This window comes from Aythya ferina (genome assembly GCF_964211825.1).
Source record: "Aythya ferina genome assembly, chromosome: 6".
NCBI classification, from domain to species: Eukaryota; Metazoa; Chordata; class Aves; order Anseriformes; family Anatidae; genus Aythya; species Aythya ferina.
The window spans coordinates 4,854,307-4,871,651 of NC_140303.1; the positions used below are offsets into that span (position 1 = coordinate 4,854,307).

A 17,345-nucleotide genomic window follows, 5' to 3' on the forward strand; every position below is an offset into this window, starting at 1 on the left:
AATTGTAACTTTTCTATAAAATGTGTTATTGTGTTGCTGTGAAAAGACTTTTTAGTTATTGCAAGATACTGGAGAATTGTGAGTGAACTTTGGAGCACTCACCCTCTTATTATCAAACTACCAGCAAACACTGTCTTTTCATCTGTTGCCGTCTGCCTTAGCTGACACCTTTCATGTCCCAGTCAAGCTGTATGACTCTGAGCTCTAGGCGCCCTCCAGAAATACTCGACTATATATTTTTGGTTTATTGGATTCTGAAAAATATATTTTCTATTTGGTGGTAGCACATAAAATGGAAGGGATTATGTTAGATACCGCTTTGCATGTAACAATGCACTTAGTTATTATGGAAATTAACAATATTATTTTTAATATATATTATTTGCCAATTGTTTTCATGTAAAAATGAGAAATCCTGAAGCTTCACTGGGATTTAAGAAATCCTCTATCCTGTATGTAACTCCGTGTGTGTACAAGTCATTTTGGCTGCCAATTAAGAAAGCTCTGGAGAACATGCTTAATCTTAAAAATATGTCCCTGTTTATTCAAAGGAATAATGTGGGCTTAATGTCAAAATAGTGCCTTTATACTTTCTGACCAGGAAGGGGACTCTTCCTATACTTAGCTATGTAGCTCCAGTTTATCAGTGCACGTTATCAGTGTTTTTGTTTGTTTCTTTCTTTTCCTTGGAAACAAAGAACTCTGAATAATTCCCTGATCTGTCTTTCCACTTTGGACTGTAATCTACCTGATGTCTATAATGTGTTACTATGTAATGGAAATATCTAATGTGAGGCAGCCTGGTGCCACTATAATACAAGTAATAAACAGCAATAGCTCATAATACAATCTAATTGTTTTTTTCTTTCTACAAATAAAGTCAGTAGCAAGGTATTACATTAAGGTGCAAAAAGAGAGAAAAAGATACATCATGGTTCATACATTTTCATAATTACTTTCATGATGAACTGCAAGTGTCCTAATTTATGTGATTACATGATCAAGTGAAATGGATCTCTTTAAAAACAGTGATCTGCAATTACTGGAGACAAAACTGCACTGCATTCACCATGCATATTTCAGCTTGCCATGAACGAGATTTCTTTAATGCATTTTAGTCCAAACATCTTGCTTAATCATTTTGCACAGGATTAATAACTGTTAGAACAAAATAGGAGAAGTGGAAAGGATTCTTTCACACAAAATACCCCATAATGTATGTGTATTTTTAATTAATATTATATCCCTGTAAATATAATTAGAGTTGTAGTTCACTTTGAAGCTATTGGAGCTGTTCTCATCACACAGTCAGGCTAGGAATACATTTATGTACAAACATCCATATGGGAAATTATCCTGACCTGGTAGTTCTTTTCTCTTTATCCTATTTATCTAAAATAGCTCCCAAACTCTAAGTGCAGAAATGAGTCATGTGGAGAAGATATCCCTGAAGTATTCTGGTGTTCTGTTGCTGGTCACAAATACATTTTTAGTGTCAATTTTCTAAAACATTGTGCCAAACACATGATGAAAATGGCATTTTTCAGGATACACAGGACTCTGCATTTGAGGAAAGGTGAAAGCAATTAGTACAGTTCGAATCCAAAGCCAGATGCTCAGACAAGACGTGCCTTGCCATATTCTTGGGCTGTTGGGAATTCACAGAGAGCTGTGTTCAAGTATTTGTTTGGTGAAGCTGAAAGCGGGACAAAACTCATGTTTTGACATGGCATGAGGACATTGATTTCATAAGTACAATCCCCCCTTTCAAAATATGGTGTTGTTGTTTGATTCGAATACAAAATATTACTGAAAGGGAGAGGGAGTGGAACACCTCATCTGAACAATAAGAAAATCTGATCTTTTGCCCAGGGGTGCTGACAAAAGCAGCAATGGAGGCCGTGAGACCCTTCTGGGATATACCCTTTCTAACACTAGATGCCCTCAATGCAGTCATCCTGGGAACTTTTTATACTTAATGGCACTTCTACAGAATGATTCATTAGACCTAATTTATACAGCTCTATTAAAGTGACACATATCAGTACCTAGAAGGCCAGCTCCTCTCCACTTTGGATGAAACCAGGATGGCTGTTTCAATATAAGCACTGCAAATGTCATGCTTGGTCAGACGAAGCAAGTTTCTCTCTGTGGTTAGTGTTTTTCCTATATCGCAAGAGAAAATGAACCACTAGAAGGACCACCACAGAGCATATCATTATCACCTCAGAGCACAACAATTTACAGAGGTCTGTCTGGTATTTCAGAAACATTTTCAAATGTTTTTACTAACTTACGATAAGGTCAACATTCTTGATTTTGCGATTAATGCCTCATGCTAAGATTAATTCACTCCTGCCTTACTCTGCTTTACACTTCATGCCATGCCGTAAGTATGTTTCATCCAGACGCCAGGCTGCTGGAGGGAAGTATGCCTGCAAGGAGGGCTCCTGTGAGCACCTGGAACAGGCTGGCTTTTGGCTTTGCTTGCTTTGGGAGGGAGAAAGTGTTCCATTCATCAGCTACAGGACTGTTGGCTATGACCAGCCCTTGCAGAGGCTGCACACAGGTTATTCGCCTGGCCTCCCTGCACTCCTCCAGTTATGCATCAATACATGGGAGCATCAAAATCCAGTCCTTGTTTTTTACAAGATATTTTGAGAGCCTATTACTGAAAGCACAACAGAGAAACAGACCATTACAGTAAAAAGCTCGCTGGTGGTAAAACTCCATACTGACTGCACATTGCAATATGTTGGAAAAAAGGCAAAAAGGTTTTGTTTCATCTGTGTGATTTAGTAAATAAGATGCAGTTTGTAAAACCTGACAGTGAGTCTGGTTGATACAGTGGTAGTGCTGGGTAAAGAGATTTCTGCTATCATGCTAATGCCTACATCTTGCATTTAGTAGATTGTTATTGCTTATATGAAATACAGGTCATTAGAAAATAATGAGAGCATACGGGAAACAGAGCCTGAACACAAAAGGAAGAGGTAAGAGAAATTCAGAACATGAGAAAAGCTGTGAAAAATAATAAGATCATTCAATTGTATTTTCTTCTCTTTAGCCAATGTAAATCTACATCTTCCTCGATGGGAAGGAGGCAAACAGCCATTGTAAAAGTATAATGACAGAAGAGTTTTTAAGTGAGATTAACCACCAGAAAAGCAAAAGTCATTGGAACAAAACAGACCCCAAAGGCTAACATGTATCACTGGCCCTAAACCCCAACAAAACAGTCATTTGTTAAATTGACTTAGAGCCTCCCCTTACAAAAGCCCTACTTCCCAGCAAGAAAAACAGATATAATACTTTCCCTGGGGAAAGCGAGACAAATGCCTTTTTCTTGCTTCACTGTAAGGCATGCAATGCCAAAAGGAAGATGCCTTACAAATGTTTTCTCCTCTAAAACTAGTGTCATACTGTAACACCTCTAATTTGACTTTCTCAAGATTCTGGGAGCCAGGGGGTAATTTACTGAAAAGAAGGTTGATCAAAAAATGTTTGCTATATCAAATACTACAAAGCTGTGACCCAGCAAAAGCTAACTCCTGCCATTTTAGTCACTTTTTCATCTCTTACTCCTTGGGTCAGTCTCATCTCGTAACTCAGCATGTCAAGTACGGTGGGAGATGTTTGTTGGCCTTGCCCATTCAAAGAGTAGAATTTTAAATTGAATGCCCACAAGATACTAGAAAACAGAAGAAAAAAAAAAAAAAAAGAGTATTGGCAGGCTAAAGCTAGCTAAAATTCCAAGACATTTTCTCATGAAATACTGCCTTCAGTCCTCAACTCCATGAGGTAATATAAATATACTGCTTTGAATAGTTGTTATTTTACACCTCCAGACATAATCCTGAAAATGGAGTTATTTTAGTTATTCTTTAAATAATTGCAATTGCAGAGAGGACATAAATATGCTAGTGGTGTGCAACGAAATCTGAGATTTGACATAGATCATATATTCCCAGTGGAGAACATTGCAATTGATTTATTCAAAATGCAACCTATCATTATAAGTCAAGGACTCTTAGAAACATGAGAGTTTTGAATTAAAATGTCATTTTTCTCCTTTAAAATTAGAAATTAACCACCCTTCTTTTCCTATGTATAATATGGATTGATCTACACAAGTTTTTTATGAAATAATGGGCTTTGATGAAGACAGTTGCTTGTTAGGATTGTTGTAAACTCATTGTGCTAGTGCCCTAAGCAAAATTGGCTCAGTCTCCATTGCTAGGAAAAAAAAAAAAAAAAAGCTCTATTTTCTAAAACAAGGAACTGGCATAATTTAATTTATCAGCGATGGTTCTATATAGTGAGAGTAATTTGTGGAGTGGTCTATATTTAAAAATATAGGTAGCTCATTCATATGAAGAGATGAGTGGTCCCATGATGAATATACTAATTTAAGTCTTTAAGAGAGGTACATGCAGGTTGTTGCCATGCTTCTGTTTTACTTATGATCTGAAAAAGGGATTGGTGCTTAAAGTCTGAGAGGTATGACATAGGTATTGAAACACAGAACTACGATTCTCACAACCTTGTTTTAATCTCTGGAGGAATTTCATGTCATTGTCTCATAAGAATTATTGAGCCAAGGCTACTTCCAGACACTTTTCACTCACCTTCAGAGTTTGTGTGAAGCGGTGATTGGTAAGTCGGTAATGAACATAAGGAAATTTCAGAAACTGACAGACTTTTTGGAACACTTTCACTGGAATGTCTAGTAGCATTTTAAAAACAATTAAATAGAAGATAAAGGACAACAGAAGATAACTAATTCTTTGGAATTTGTTTAAATTTCAGGTATTTTGCTTAGCTTCCTCCAACAAAACTATTATTTCTCACAAATTAGTATTGTGCACCAAATATTACCTTAAAATGCAATTTATTGATGAATATATATATTTTGTGTTGATTTTATTTACTACATCTGATTTTATTTACTATGTCTGATTTTTTATTTTATTTTATTTTGTAAAGAGTTTAGTTTGGTTTTCCTAGATGATGTGTTAACATTGGTAAACACATCTTCGATGTATTTCAATTTTTGGTATCAGAACTATTATTATTTTTTACAGTTTCCTTACAAATGTTCAGCATCTCCTTCAAATGCTGAGAACTCAGAAGACTGGATTTGCTTTTCCAAGTACATTATTATGAGACACAGCAAATCATTATTAGAACTCTAGTCCTATATATTATTAAAATAGTACTGCGTAACTGTTCTGGCAAATGCCATTGCTGTTGTCTTAGGTCTTGAATGGGCAGTATCTCAGTTTAATGGGCTCCTCATAAACCAGTCAGGAATTTAAAATTAATTTTTATTCCACATTTCTGAGGTCATTTTAAACTTCTGGTCCAATGAAGGCAAAGTCTTTTTCTTTTCTAAGAAGACTTCTGAGGCTTAAATTGTACTCATTTTTGTAAAAATTGATCACCAATTACTCAAATTTTGGGAAAACCTATTACTAAAGAAGACAAAGTAAATTCAAAATTGTCAGGTAAACTTAGCACTTTTACATGTACCTACATTAAGCTTTTAGAAGCTGGGAGCCTAACCATTAGGATTTACAGAATACATGCACATCAGCATAGGGATGGCCAGTTGGAGATGTCTCTGCTCTGAGGTCCAGGCTGGGCCATTTGCTGTCTTCATTTCACAGAGACAAGAAGTGCACAGGCATGTGGCACTTTCAAAGAAATCTGTATGGCCCTGGGATATTTTTTCTTTACTCCATTTTTCAGTAAGACACAATATCCTAATTCAGTTAGGTTATGTTGAATACTCTACCAGTGCAGTTGGTTTTCCAGAGATTTTTGGTAATAAAGAGTGATGTACACTGAAGTAGACACACATTTTTTCTTGGCTGCTGTTTGGAAGAATAATCGTTTATATAAAACATATTTTTCAGGTTTTTCCCTGTGAATTTTTTAAGGATTCCTTTCACCATATGTAGAGACAAAGAAAGCAAATGATGCTGACAGCTATTGGCCTAGAGAGGTTAATCTCTTTTAAATGAAATGTGAGGCCAGACCTTTCTTGTTAACTATAAAATATTATTCCCACAGGTTTTCTTATTTTCAGTCTTAAATATCAGGTTTTCACTTAATTGCTTGAGCATACTTAGGCTGAAGACACTTATTCTGAAGAAATGTTATGCATTCCCATTGTTACACTTATGTACTGTACACTTCATACATTTAGAGCTGATAAGGCTTTAAGAAGATTTCTATGGAAGACCATGTACTGCAAGGTCCAAACCATTTTTCTGTATACTTAGGATTATCTTCTACGACTTTCGTGTTATGCTTTTATCGATTTCATGTTCCTGAATAATCTTAAAATCCATGCTGGGATTCCTTTGCTTATTCAATTATGCATAAAGTTTTGAGGAAATATGCTTTGATTTTTATAGGGAGGTCATTGTGTACCACGCATTTTGTTTCTCATTTTGAGATACTGAATGTCTTGGCGATAAGATGTGAGCATACTAAAAATCAAAACAACAATTTGAATTGTGACCCAATGTAAAATTTAAGAATGTCAGGCTGTATGAGATACAGAAACTGATATTATAGCAGTTAGGAAGTGGGTATGCATGCACTTTTAACTCTAGGGAGACAACCAAAAGGCAACTCAAAAGAGGATACTTCCATTTTAATCTACTTGTGTTTACATTTGCATACATTCTTACACAGTATACACTACCCTGCTGTAAATTGTTTATGATGCTTTTATTTGCTTTTTATTCATTCTTAATATACGTAAAAATACATACAACTGTAAGAAGGAATCCACACAGATAGTCTCTCCAAGTGTGAGTTTGCAGGGCTGAATAGCCTGGCAGGTGAGAAATCCTTTCTACTTTTACCTGATCACTTTGAGTATAGAATTGTGCAGACTCCGAAGAAGGTGCACCATCACAGAGCCAGATGAGGACAGAGTCTTAAGGTTGCTCTGTGCAGTGCATAGAAGTCAGGTAGTTGATTTCAAAGCTACCCAGGTGTGTAAGCTTACAGACATATTCTATACAGAAGCCTATAAAACCTTGCCAATATATGAAAAAATAACTAAACAACCCCAAAGACATCCATCATCAGAAAACATCTGAAAAACATCTCAAAGGTATAGGTCTTACACTTTATATGTACATACCCTCTTTTAATACTTACTTTGCATTTTGATCTGTTTTGGAAATTGTTTCATTATGAATATTCTGTCTTTGATTGATAGTTGGAGCTGACACTGTTAATTAGGATTTTGACCTCACTTCCTTTGAAGCCAATGACAAAACTCCTATTGACTTCAAATAGCACAGGATAAAGCTTTCAAGAAGAAGCTTTTATTGTACTCATACCAAATAAATTGCTCATACCTAGACACTGCTGAAAGATGAGTATTCATAGAAGACATTGGAAGTCAAAGATGTCTTGCATTTTGCTACACAGGCTTCAATTTCAAATGTTTTCAATATTGTATGTTGAAAAGATAGCTAGTTTCAAAATGCATATATTTGTCATTTGAAATGAGATAATTGCCAATTGAAATTAAACCATTTCACAGAGGTATGTTCATTTTGTGTTACTGTGCATTCCAAAATATCATGGACATTTTGCTACTGGCTTCTGTAAGTCCCAAAATTCATTCCAAAAATCTGACAGATTTATGGAAAATAGCTTATGCACCTCCCTCCCCCCCCAGCTCCATAGAACAATGCTGTATTTATAACATCTTGTTTCCTGCATGCACATACTTCCTTTTCCACGGAAGGAAAGAGGTTATAAACAATGACCCTACTGTGATGTGAATGAAGGAGAACATCAGTAGGACAATTACTTCTTCCATGATGAAAAAGGAAAAGATGTAAGACTGACGCATACAATGCACTTCCTATGAACAAAACTGGTGGGGTATGTTCAATGGGACTGGTGTGGAAAATTCATTAGTAGATACTTTGAAGTGTGGAAAAACTGGAGACATTCATATAATGGGGTTGCAATGATATATACTTTTTCCACATCTGAGCTGGCACCCACAGATACCACCCTGCTTTGGCCCGAGCCACAGTTCATTTTCCACACAGCTGTGTACTTATGCTACTTTGTGGGGGGGTTACAGTACAGTGTAACTCAGAGGCAGGTGCAAACAGGGAACTTCTAAGATCTTTGAGGAGAGAATGGTCATCTAAAGCAGATTTATTCATAATGACATACCTTAAAGTACAGAGAGAAGAATCATTTATGTGTGAATTGACCTGTAGAGTTTGCATGTATAAACACTATTATGTATAACTCTGTTGTGAGTCCTAAGTGTGAGTCCTCTCCCACTCGGAATAGCAAGTCTCAACATCCCAGACCTAAAATTAATATAGTATCAGGTTTTATGCAAGAGTTATCTTCCAAAGGATCACAAATCATTTAAAATTACACTGACAAGGGTAAGGTGATTTATTTATTTAACTACAGGATTTCAGATTTATTGGAATATATTTGGGATTGTTCTGTCACAGTCAGCAGATATCAGGTATCTAGTGATCTTCACCAATGGGGTTTTGGGTCCCTGATAAATCATGCCTGAAATTAGCCCTAGAGGGAGGCATGCCTTAGAGAAGCAAGATAGCTGAACTGCAACAGCCAGCAGATAATCCCTTTTCCATGTTGTGGATTTGGCATGGTGGCTTAGGAACTTCACATTTGATACTCCTGTATACTTTTGCATTTTCTCTCCAGATTGCTTTTTGACACTGATACAACCCATGCCATATCCAGGGGCAGTTATAGCCTGTGTCAGCCTACACGTTTAAGAGGAAGAGCATCTACTTCCACTACAGCCTAAATTTCTCTCCTGCAAACAGGTACAGGACCAGATGTAGAGGGTAGATAGTCGTTACCACCTACCACGTGGATATGATTAAGGAAATAATCGTGATCTGCACTGTCCAAGTTACAGCCCTACACTTCCCAGATGAGTTAAATTAGTACAACTGTGGCCTAATTAAACCACATCTCTTGTATCTTAATTTTCTTCTGGTATATCTGGTTCAATCGGCTTCTGCCAGTTGATTTACATTTCCATTTAGAGTATCACACCAGCCTTGCAGATCAAAGTGGACATTTATCACAGGCCTTTTCAATGAATAGTTATGTTATAATGGGATTCTCAAAAACTAATTTAGAATACACCAGCTTACATAGATCTTGTTTTCATAGCAAGTTGCTTTTAAATAAATGTCCAATAATGCCAAGAAAATGAATAATGAATTTGCATAAAATGAATTTTTAAAGTCTTCTAAGTGCATTCAGAAGTACATTTATTTGATGGGATATATGAGGGGATTGGAAAAAAAAAAGTCTCTTCTGTCTATAAAGATATATGCTGGTTATCAATTAATGAGAAAAGATGCGTAGTATTATACAGTTACTGATAAAAATTTAAGAACAACAGAAGTCAACGATAAAATAATAGCTAGATCTGCTTAGATTATTGTCCAGGGAAATGTAATTGTATTGTTGAGTCAGTTTTAATTTCCATAGTACTTAAGCCCATAACAAAGAAAAAAAGAGGTTGATGAAAACATGAATGGAAGGATGTAGAATTACCTTATGAGAGTGTATGAACACTTTCTTAAGGTCCTGACCACTGTGTTTTAATGGGTTGTTGATCAATTTTCTACTGGAAAAAAAAAAAAAAAAGTGCCATACATGTTTGCTTTGGGGGATTTTTCATTAGTTTAAGAAGTATGCAGCACAAATACTTTTGGTGTTTAATAGTGTGACTGAAAATAAGTAAGACAAAAAGCTACCGCCATGATTCAACACCTGGATCATTAGCTTGCTCCTTAAATAGGATAGGGGTTCAGCTGAACTTTGTATGAAGTATGAGTGTACTGTAAAAATCTTAGTAAATATGATAAATCTCCAATAACAAGAATATCACAATGTCATTATGATTAGTGTAGTTCTAAAACAAACTGAAACAGATGCTCCAGGATAACACAAGTGTATAATTTAGTTGCACAGATTTAACTTATAAATTACAAGCTAATCATAATAGTTTACCAATCCTATACCTGTGGACTTCCAGATGTGTTACAAAATATGTTATTATTATGACTACTTATGACCTTAGGAATTTTCTGTTTCTGCTGTTGTAGAGCTCTTATTTTTATATTACATTTATGTTTCTTACCTTAAAATGGGGATAGGTTTTCACAAATAAAAATATGTAGCTTTTTCACAGTTGGCAGATTGACAACAGGTTAGAAACAGTCAACAGAGAAATTGATTTTTCCCACCTTTATACTAGTACTCCACTCAACTTACATCTCTAGGTCCTATGAACTGTGTGTGCAGCACAGGCAGCCTCTGTTGTGTTTTGTAGCCAAAGACCTACTTCAAAGAAGGCTTTGTTGAAAGATATTTGTGGTGGACAATATTTTACAGCTGAAACAAATCTCTGTATAAAGTTGATTGTCCATAATGGACAGGAATTGGGATAGGTTAGCTGTTTACTTTTCATTAGGTATCACACCAGCCCAAAGTGCAGGCCACAGCAATGTCCAGTGGTAATGTGTTAAGCTACAACTTCCACCCACTGCAGAAACTTCTCTGACTTCCTTTTTTTTTTTTTTTTTTTTTTTTTTCTGTCTCCTCTAACTAGAAATTGAATTGTGAAAGATCACAGACGGGCTAGCTAAAATGATATATTCAATGTTACAGGTTGATTTTGTGTTACGCATATCATCAGTGTGTACCACTTACATGTTAAAGATGGCTTTATTATTTATTCACTTAAAATGTAATTAATTGTCATTTTCCAGGCACATAATTGGTGTTCTCTACTTTGCACTTTATTTTCTATCACAGCCCTTACTAGACAGGGAAAAACAGTTTAACAAAAAATACAACTAAGATTTCTTAATATAACCACACTTTGGAATTTGGTAGTTATCAGATTCTTTCCCATTTTTTAACAGGGAAAAATAATTTTCCCTGGAATAAGTAGAACCCCTCTTAGTGATTTTTAAGTTGAAAGACTGAAGAGTTTTTAATAATAACCATAGTGTTGACTTGATATTTTTTTTGTGAAACATTTTTGTGTCAAGGTCTGATCTCATGTTATTGTAATATTCCTATTGACTCCGAGGAAGGAGACAAAATTTTGCTCTTTTTTCTTTCATTTGTTAGGACTAAGGATCACAGCTTTTTACCATGAGGCTGAAAGTCAGTTTTACTTCAAATAAGTTTAACAAATTCAAGACTGTCACTGTGATCCACCAGAAATATCATGCAAAATTCAAAAGAAAAGTTCAGAATTTCCATACATTCTGTTCAGTTTATCCCACCAAGAAAATTCATTTGAAAAGCAGTTTGTGCCTTCATACTGCTGACCTTGAGTCTGACCAGCAAAGCTCAGAGATATTTAGAATTTATTAGGAAATTAGGCTATTCCCAGAAGTATATGACGGGCCATTTTTAGGCCAGTTGTTTCAAAACAGGGGAAAGTCTCAGGTGCGTCACAGATTCAAAAGCTGGCTAATGTGCCAGAGAGGATCTATGAGGTGCCTCCTCTCAAGAAGTATCACTGCAGAGCTTGAAGCATTTGTTTGGTGTTATGACTGAGATAATCTGAAGATCCTTTTGACCTTTATCAACATTTCACACCTCTGTTGTCTCCATAATATTACGCATTATAATGACTGGACTGGGCAAGAATCTTATCATAAATAATTTGCCACGATCAAAACAGCCTTTGGTGCAACATCCTCAAAGATGCAGGCATATCAGTAAATCTTTTTCCAGTACAAACACAAGCTGTAAAGGGTAATAATACTTGATGCCAACTACCTGTGTCATATTTGACAGGGACTGCCTCAAGTTAAGCTTTTTGCCTATGCAATGTATAGCACTGAATAATTTGGCTAATTATACTCATATCTTTATATCCAAGTTCTTCAGTAATTAAGTAATGCTGTCCCTAATGAACTGTATATTTCAGTGGATTGTCCTTCATTTTGATATATGAAATTACATGGGTGAAGTACATGGAAATAATGGGAGAGTGGAGGGAGAAGAATCAGAGAATTTACCTGAATATCTAGAAAAATAAGAATAGTTTTCAGAAGGAAAGCAGAACAGAGATCTTTTAAGAACTCCAGTGACTTGTTTTTAAGAGAAAGAAAAGCAACTAATGGTGAGTGAGTTCCTTGTTGTGTGCTAATAGTTATATCCATGAGATCAACATTGTTTAATCTAGTTGTACTACTAGAAGATTAGAAGACTTGACTAAAAGATACATTCCCAACACAGCAAAGAGACTAGCAGACTTTAACAAGAAGCTGGTGAAACTGCTTTGAAGCACTCCCCTATATAGATTAATTTCTGATCACCTCTCTATATTGTCAGCATAAATTTCCCCAGACCTTTGCATATGAGTAAATAAATAATGTAATGTTTACTTATATTAGGATCGATTATAGCTATTACTCCTTCTGCAAAGCAATGAGGGGATAAACCAAGGTCTTCCAAAGTGATTGGTAAAACTATATTTTGTGATATCTAGGAGCCCTAAAGGGGATATAAGGTTAATATTTAACTCTTGAGAACCAGGACTATCTGAAAGAATACTAAATTAAGCATCAAAAGAAGCAATCATAATTATTACTCTTTAAAAAAGAAAAAATCTTGACTCACGTGACTGCAGGGTAGATATCATCACAGCTGAGAATGCTCTATAAATATGAAGTTCCTGAGCCTCTTGAAAAGTCTGCAAGGTAAGAAACAGTGACACTGTAAATTTTACTGTGTAATTCTGCTGTGTACATATTCATGTACAATACTGAATTGATAATGACACTGCTTTTGCATCTGGTTAGTCATGCTACAAAGGCTTAGAGGGAAAAATGTATCATCAGGGATGAATTTCCTGAGTGTTTTACTTCTGCAGCATTAGTGGCACTTCTGAAGACTCAAATGGGATTATTCTTTAGTTATTTCAAATGCCAGGCTTCCAACACAAACCAAAGTAGTAAAAGTATATTCCTCCATTATTTCCAAAACACAAACTTATCTGAAATTCATTCTCAGTTAGAAAGAATTTCATTGTAAACTGGTCATTCTACATGTATCCAAGTTTATATTCACTGAATTCTATAGAGCTACTATTCCCTAACAGTGCTAGAAATGCTGAAGTAATGTCTGAGGTGTACAAGAAATCAGAGCTTCTGTTTTCAAACCATATGAACTGGCATAAAACATCAAGTTAATATTCAGCTGCTATATTTATTATAGATGACAAGGGATAATAAGGTGTTATTAATACATAATAAGTATCATATATTAGGAATGTAATGAAGATGCAGTCTCTGACTTTAGAACCAATTATATCATTCCAATGTTTTAAGCTGAAAAAATTGCCTGAATTTTCCTAAGAGTTCAAAAGGAATAAAATCAATACTTCTTGAATATTTTGTTTTGTAGATCTGCTCATAACATTGCCAATCTTTCTTGTGAATCTCAGTAGTACTTTATAACTGAACTCCTAGGGACACATGAATATATCACATACCCGTCTTTGAATTTAACAAAAGGATGTTTTTGCAAAAAGGAGGAGTGAATATGGGACTGTACCTGCAGCCTAGGAGGTTTGAAAGCCAAAAGGTGAATTCAAAGCTATGCACACACTGTGCATAGACTAGCCTTCTGGAAGCCTGATTGAAGTAATTTTTGTGCTTGGAAATAGCAGTGCTGTAGATGATTTAGAATACCCTATTTCCTCACTTCTTTCTCCTTGAGCAGATTTTTCAATATTTTCTTTCATTAACCTTTAATTAAGATTTTAAGACTTTGTAGCTCATTGGAGCAGCTCCAGGTTCCACTAGCAGGTAAATATTAATATTATTCATCATTGTCATTCAAACCCAATATTCTCTTCTATCTCTGTTGTGTGTTCATATCAAAAGAGTATCCAATTGAAAGCGTTATATTTAATTAACAACTTAGTTTGCCTGTGGTAGTTCAGACTAAATATTGAGAGGAGGATTTACCAAGTTTACTATCTTGAAAAGCTGCCGAAAAGGAAGATGCTGCCTGAAATAAGGCCAATAACAGAAAACCTGTGATGGGCTAGAGTTTACCGTTGATAATAACCGTACCACACATTAATAAGCACAATTATTACCACATGACAGCCATTAAGAATAGCAGCGTCTCACACTATATAGCATCATTATTCATTTTGTGTGGTGACCAAGAAATTGTAAAATAAATCCTGTCATGCCTTAGCCACAGTTGCATCCAAATGTTATGTGAAGGCAGAAATTAAAATAAACAAACAAATAAACAAAAACCAATAACACCATCCCTGTTCTCTATTAACTCTATTATACATGAATAGAAATATCTGGATGTGTGCTTTTGTGCACTGGAAATATTTGTTGGATTTTGAAAAAGAGTAACAACCTTAATTTAGGTTATACAGGTCAAGGCAACTGAAAATGCACCACAATGATCCAGTGTTTCCTTCAGCAGGGGAGTGACAGCTTCCTTCAAGCATGGGCTGCAGCTCTCCTAGAACAGTCTGGCACTGGTGGGAGGTGAGAGGGGAAAAGCAACACAGAACATTGCAAAGCATCTCCATACCTACGGCAAAGAATCCCATAGCTTTTTCTGTCATTGTATCAAGTGGATGTATCTCCTCCTGTACCCACTACCTAAGATGCTGAGGAATGAAAGTTATAAATAAAAACCTGCAGCAAAGCCAAGGAATCTTCTGCTGGTGCTAAAAACATCTGAGATACTGCAAAGCTACACAAAGGGAACACGGTAATTTAAAGCAAGGTACAAAAGGACTATAAAGGACTATGGAGGGTTTCAGAAGTCTCTTGCAAAACAAAGGTCTCACTCTTCTGAATTGACAACATTCATCAGTATATTTTTTTTTCTACACAATTTAAAAACGAATGAGTTGGCTTGTTAAGATCAAACAAGGGAAATGAGGTACTATGTGTTTAACTTTGCTTTCTCTGCTGTCTATGCAATTATTAATCCAGTGTAGGAAAAAAAATATCTTTAAGTAACCCGAGACTCATGTCACTTATTAGGCCACAATATACTTTGAATGATTATTTTTTACTTTTGATTAAAAGTTTTGGCAGAAACATTTTGAATAAGTGAAATTCTAACTCATTCCTGCAAGCACTTTTCTTGCAGAGTAAGGGAAAACTATAAAAGCATGGTAGCTTCTGGATTCCCTAAAACTCCTCCTTTCATGAAAATTACAGTGGCCATCTAGTAGAGTCTATGCACTGAATAGAGAGTCTGACTGTTCCAGGATCTTCTTTTCCCTCTATTTGTGGAAATAGATGCCTGGGGACAGCTTCTGTCATGAGAAATAAACCTCACCAGCCAAGTAAAAGTGGACAAGCAGGAAGCACATTAAAACGAGCATCTTGCACTCTGAAAGGAAGGTACCAGGAGTTGATCCTCACTTTCTATGGCAGACGACATCATGCCTGTTAAATGAGCATTTGGTTAATAACACCTTATCTCATCTCCAGAGAACCTGTCTGGACAACATGACTGCTTTTTGCTTGATAGCAGCATTATTCTCTGGTGTAAAGAGACAAACAGTGTTCTGCACAGGCAGAGCTTAGGCTACCCTTGAGACAGAGCTTTGCATCATTGCCATTTAAATAGTGGGTTTGTTTCTGAGGGTTTGCATATGTGGGAGCTCCTTCTCCTTCAGGCAAATGCAGAGCTGCCCTTGTGTGCCCTGTGCCTCCTTCTTCAGAGGAATGCTTACGCCTGTTTTAGTTTGAGGTGCCCTGAGCCAGTGCAGAGCCTCACCAGCAGCCTGCTGCTTGGACCTGGCAGAGCACTGTCTGTGGGGTTTGTGCTAGAGCTTCTGAATGATTGGGCTCATAACCACACTGAAAGCTTCCTGGAATAATATTATCTCATTTTTACAGCATACAGTATATCTAAGAAATAGGCTGTTACAAATGCAGTTTATGTATTTAACATTGGAAACTAAAGTGGGTTTGCAGGGTTGTGAACAATAATCCATCAAGTCTTTTAAAACTATGCCTGGTTTAAGTTTGTCTGAAGTTTCCTTTAAGCCCTCTAAAGCCTTTGAAAAAGCTCCTAGTTTGTAGGCAATGAGCAGTGAAGTCTGATGATCAACAGCAACCTTCTCTATTGCTGAAATGAACCAGAAGTACATAATGTATGACTAGCCAGGGTGTCTGGCTTTTAAACTGGTACCAGCAGGAATTACTCTTGTCCCTTTGGAGGGACAGATAACATCATAGCTGAGATTTGTAAATCTATCCGTTGCTCATCCCTCAGTGCAATTTGTGCTTCTCTGGTTTTGTGTCTAGACCCTCGCGAGCAGAGAGCCCAGCTGGCTGAGCATTAGTCAGCTAATGTCATTCTTGGCTCCGCAGACTATGTTTTATCTTGAAATGCCTGTGAAAAAGTAGACAGTGGGAGCTAACCTGTACTTATCAAGGCTGACACGGCAAGAAGAAATTCTGTTGAAGGAAGACAAGGAAATTTAGCATGCAGATGACAGACAAAAGATATATTAAATTCCCAGGGTTGTGTGGCCAGAGATGTCTCTCTTTCTCTGACAGATTCCCATTTGTTGTGTTGCTTGTTGCCCTTTTGACAGTAATTTGTAGCTTCATGTCGGTCATTCTCAGGCCTGCTGCTGACAGGCACAGGAGAAGAGGGGTGCAGAATATTCTTCGTATCATTTCCAGGCTCCTGGGTGCTTCCCAAGGAAGAAAGCATAGCAAGAAATCAGCTCTGGCCTTTTTCTTCAGAAAGTAGTGCTTGAATCACATGGGGAGGGAAAACAACTGTTTTTTTTTTTTTTTTTTTTTTTTTTAATTTCACACGCACATATAGATACACACAGACACACACAAAACCACATAGAAGCAAGAAAGATATGCCTGCAGGGTTCAGGCTGAGTTGAAGAACAAACTGTTTTAATGAATATTTTGATCAATCTTGCCAAATTGATTTAGAGTGTGAGTGCAGTCTGGGAATTTTTCTCATTAGTACTGAACTTCATGATAGAGGAACATGGAGTGGTGAGCTCATTAGTATCAGCCTGCCTGTGTCTGAAGGCGTACATGATGACAGGATGACACAAGTGACAAGAGACAGGGGCTGTGGTGCTGCATGTTAAAAATATCCCTCGCAGTGCTGCTCTGAAATATTAATTTTACTAACATAGTTCTTACAATCAGTTATGTCGAATTAATAGAAGAATGAGGTGATTTGAAAGTCTTTTTGTAAAAGGAAATATGTCGGCTCCAGCAGCACAGATA

The 17,345-nt window shown here is 36.4% G+C and overlaps 1 protein-coding gene across 1 annotated transcript in view; it reads right to left on the reverse strand.

Moving 5' to 3' along the window:
• LOC311438552 (uncharacterized protein) overlaps positions 1-17,345 on the reverse strand; it is a gene marked incomplete at its 5' end in the record, with an annotated part of 410,467 nt that overhangs the window by 298,337 nt on the left and 94,785 nt on the right. Inside the window, one exon of the mRNA XM_084523032.1 lies at positions 12,700-12,772. Coding sequence (XP_084379158.1) covers positions 12,700-12,772 — 73 coding nt within the window. The remainder of the gene's footprint in view (positions 1-12,699; positions 12,773-17,345) is intronic.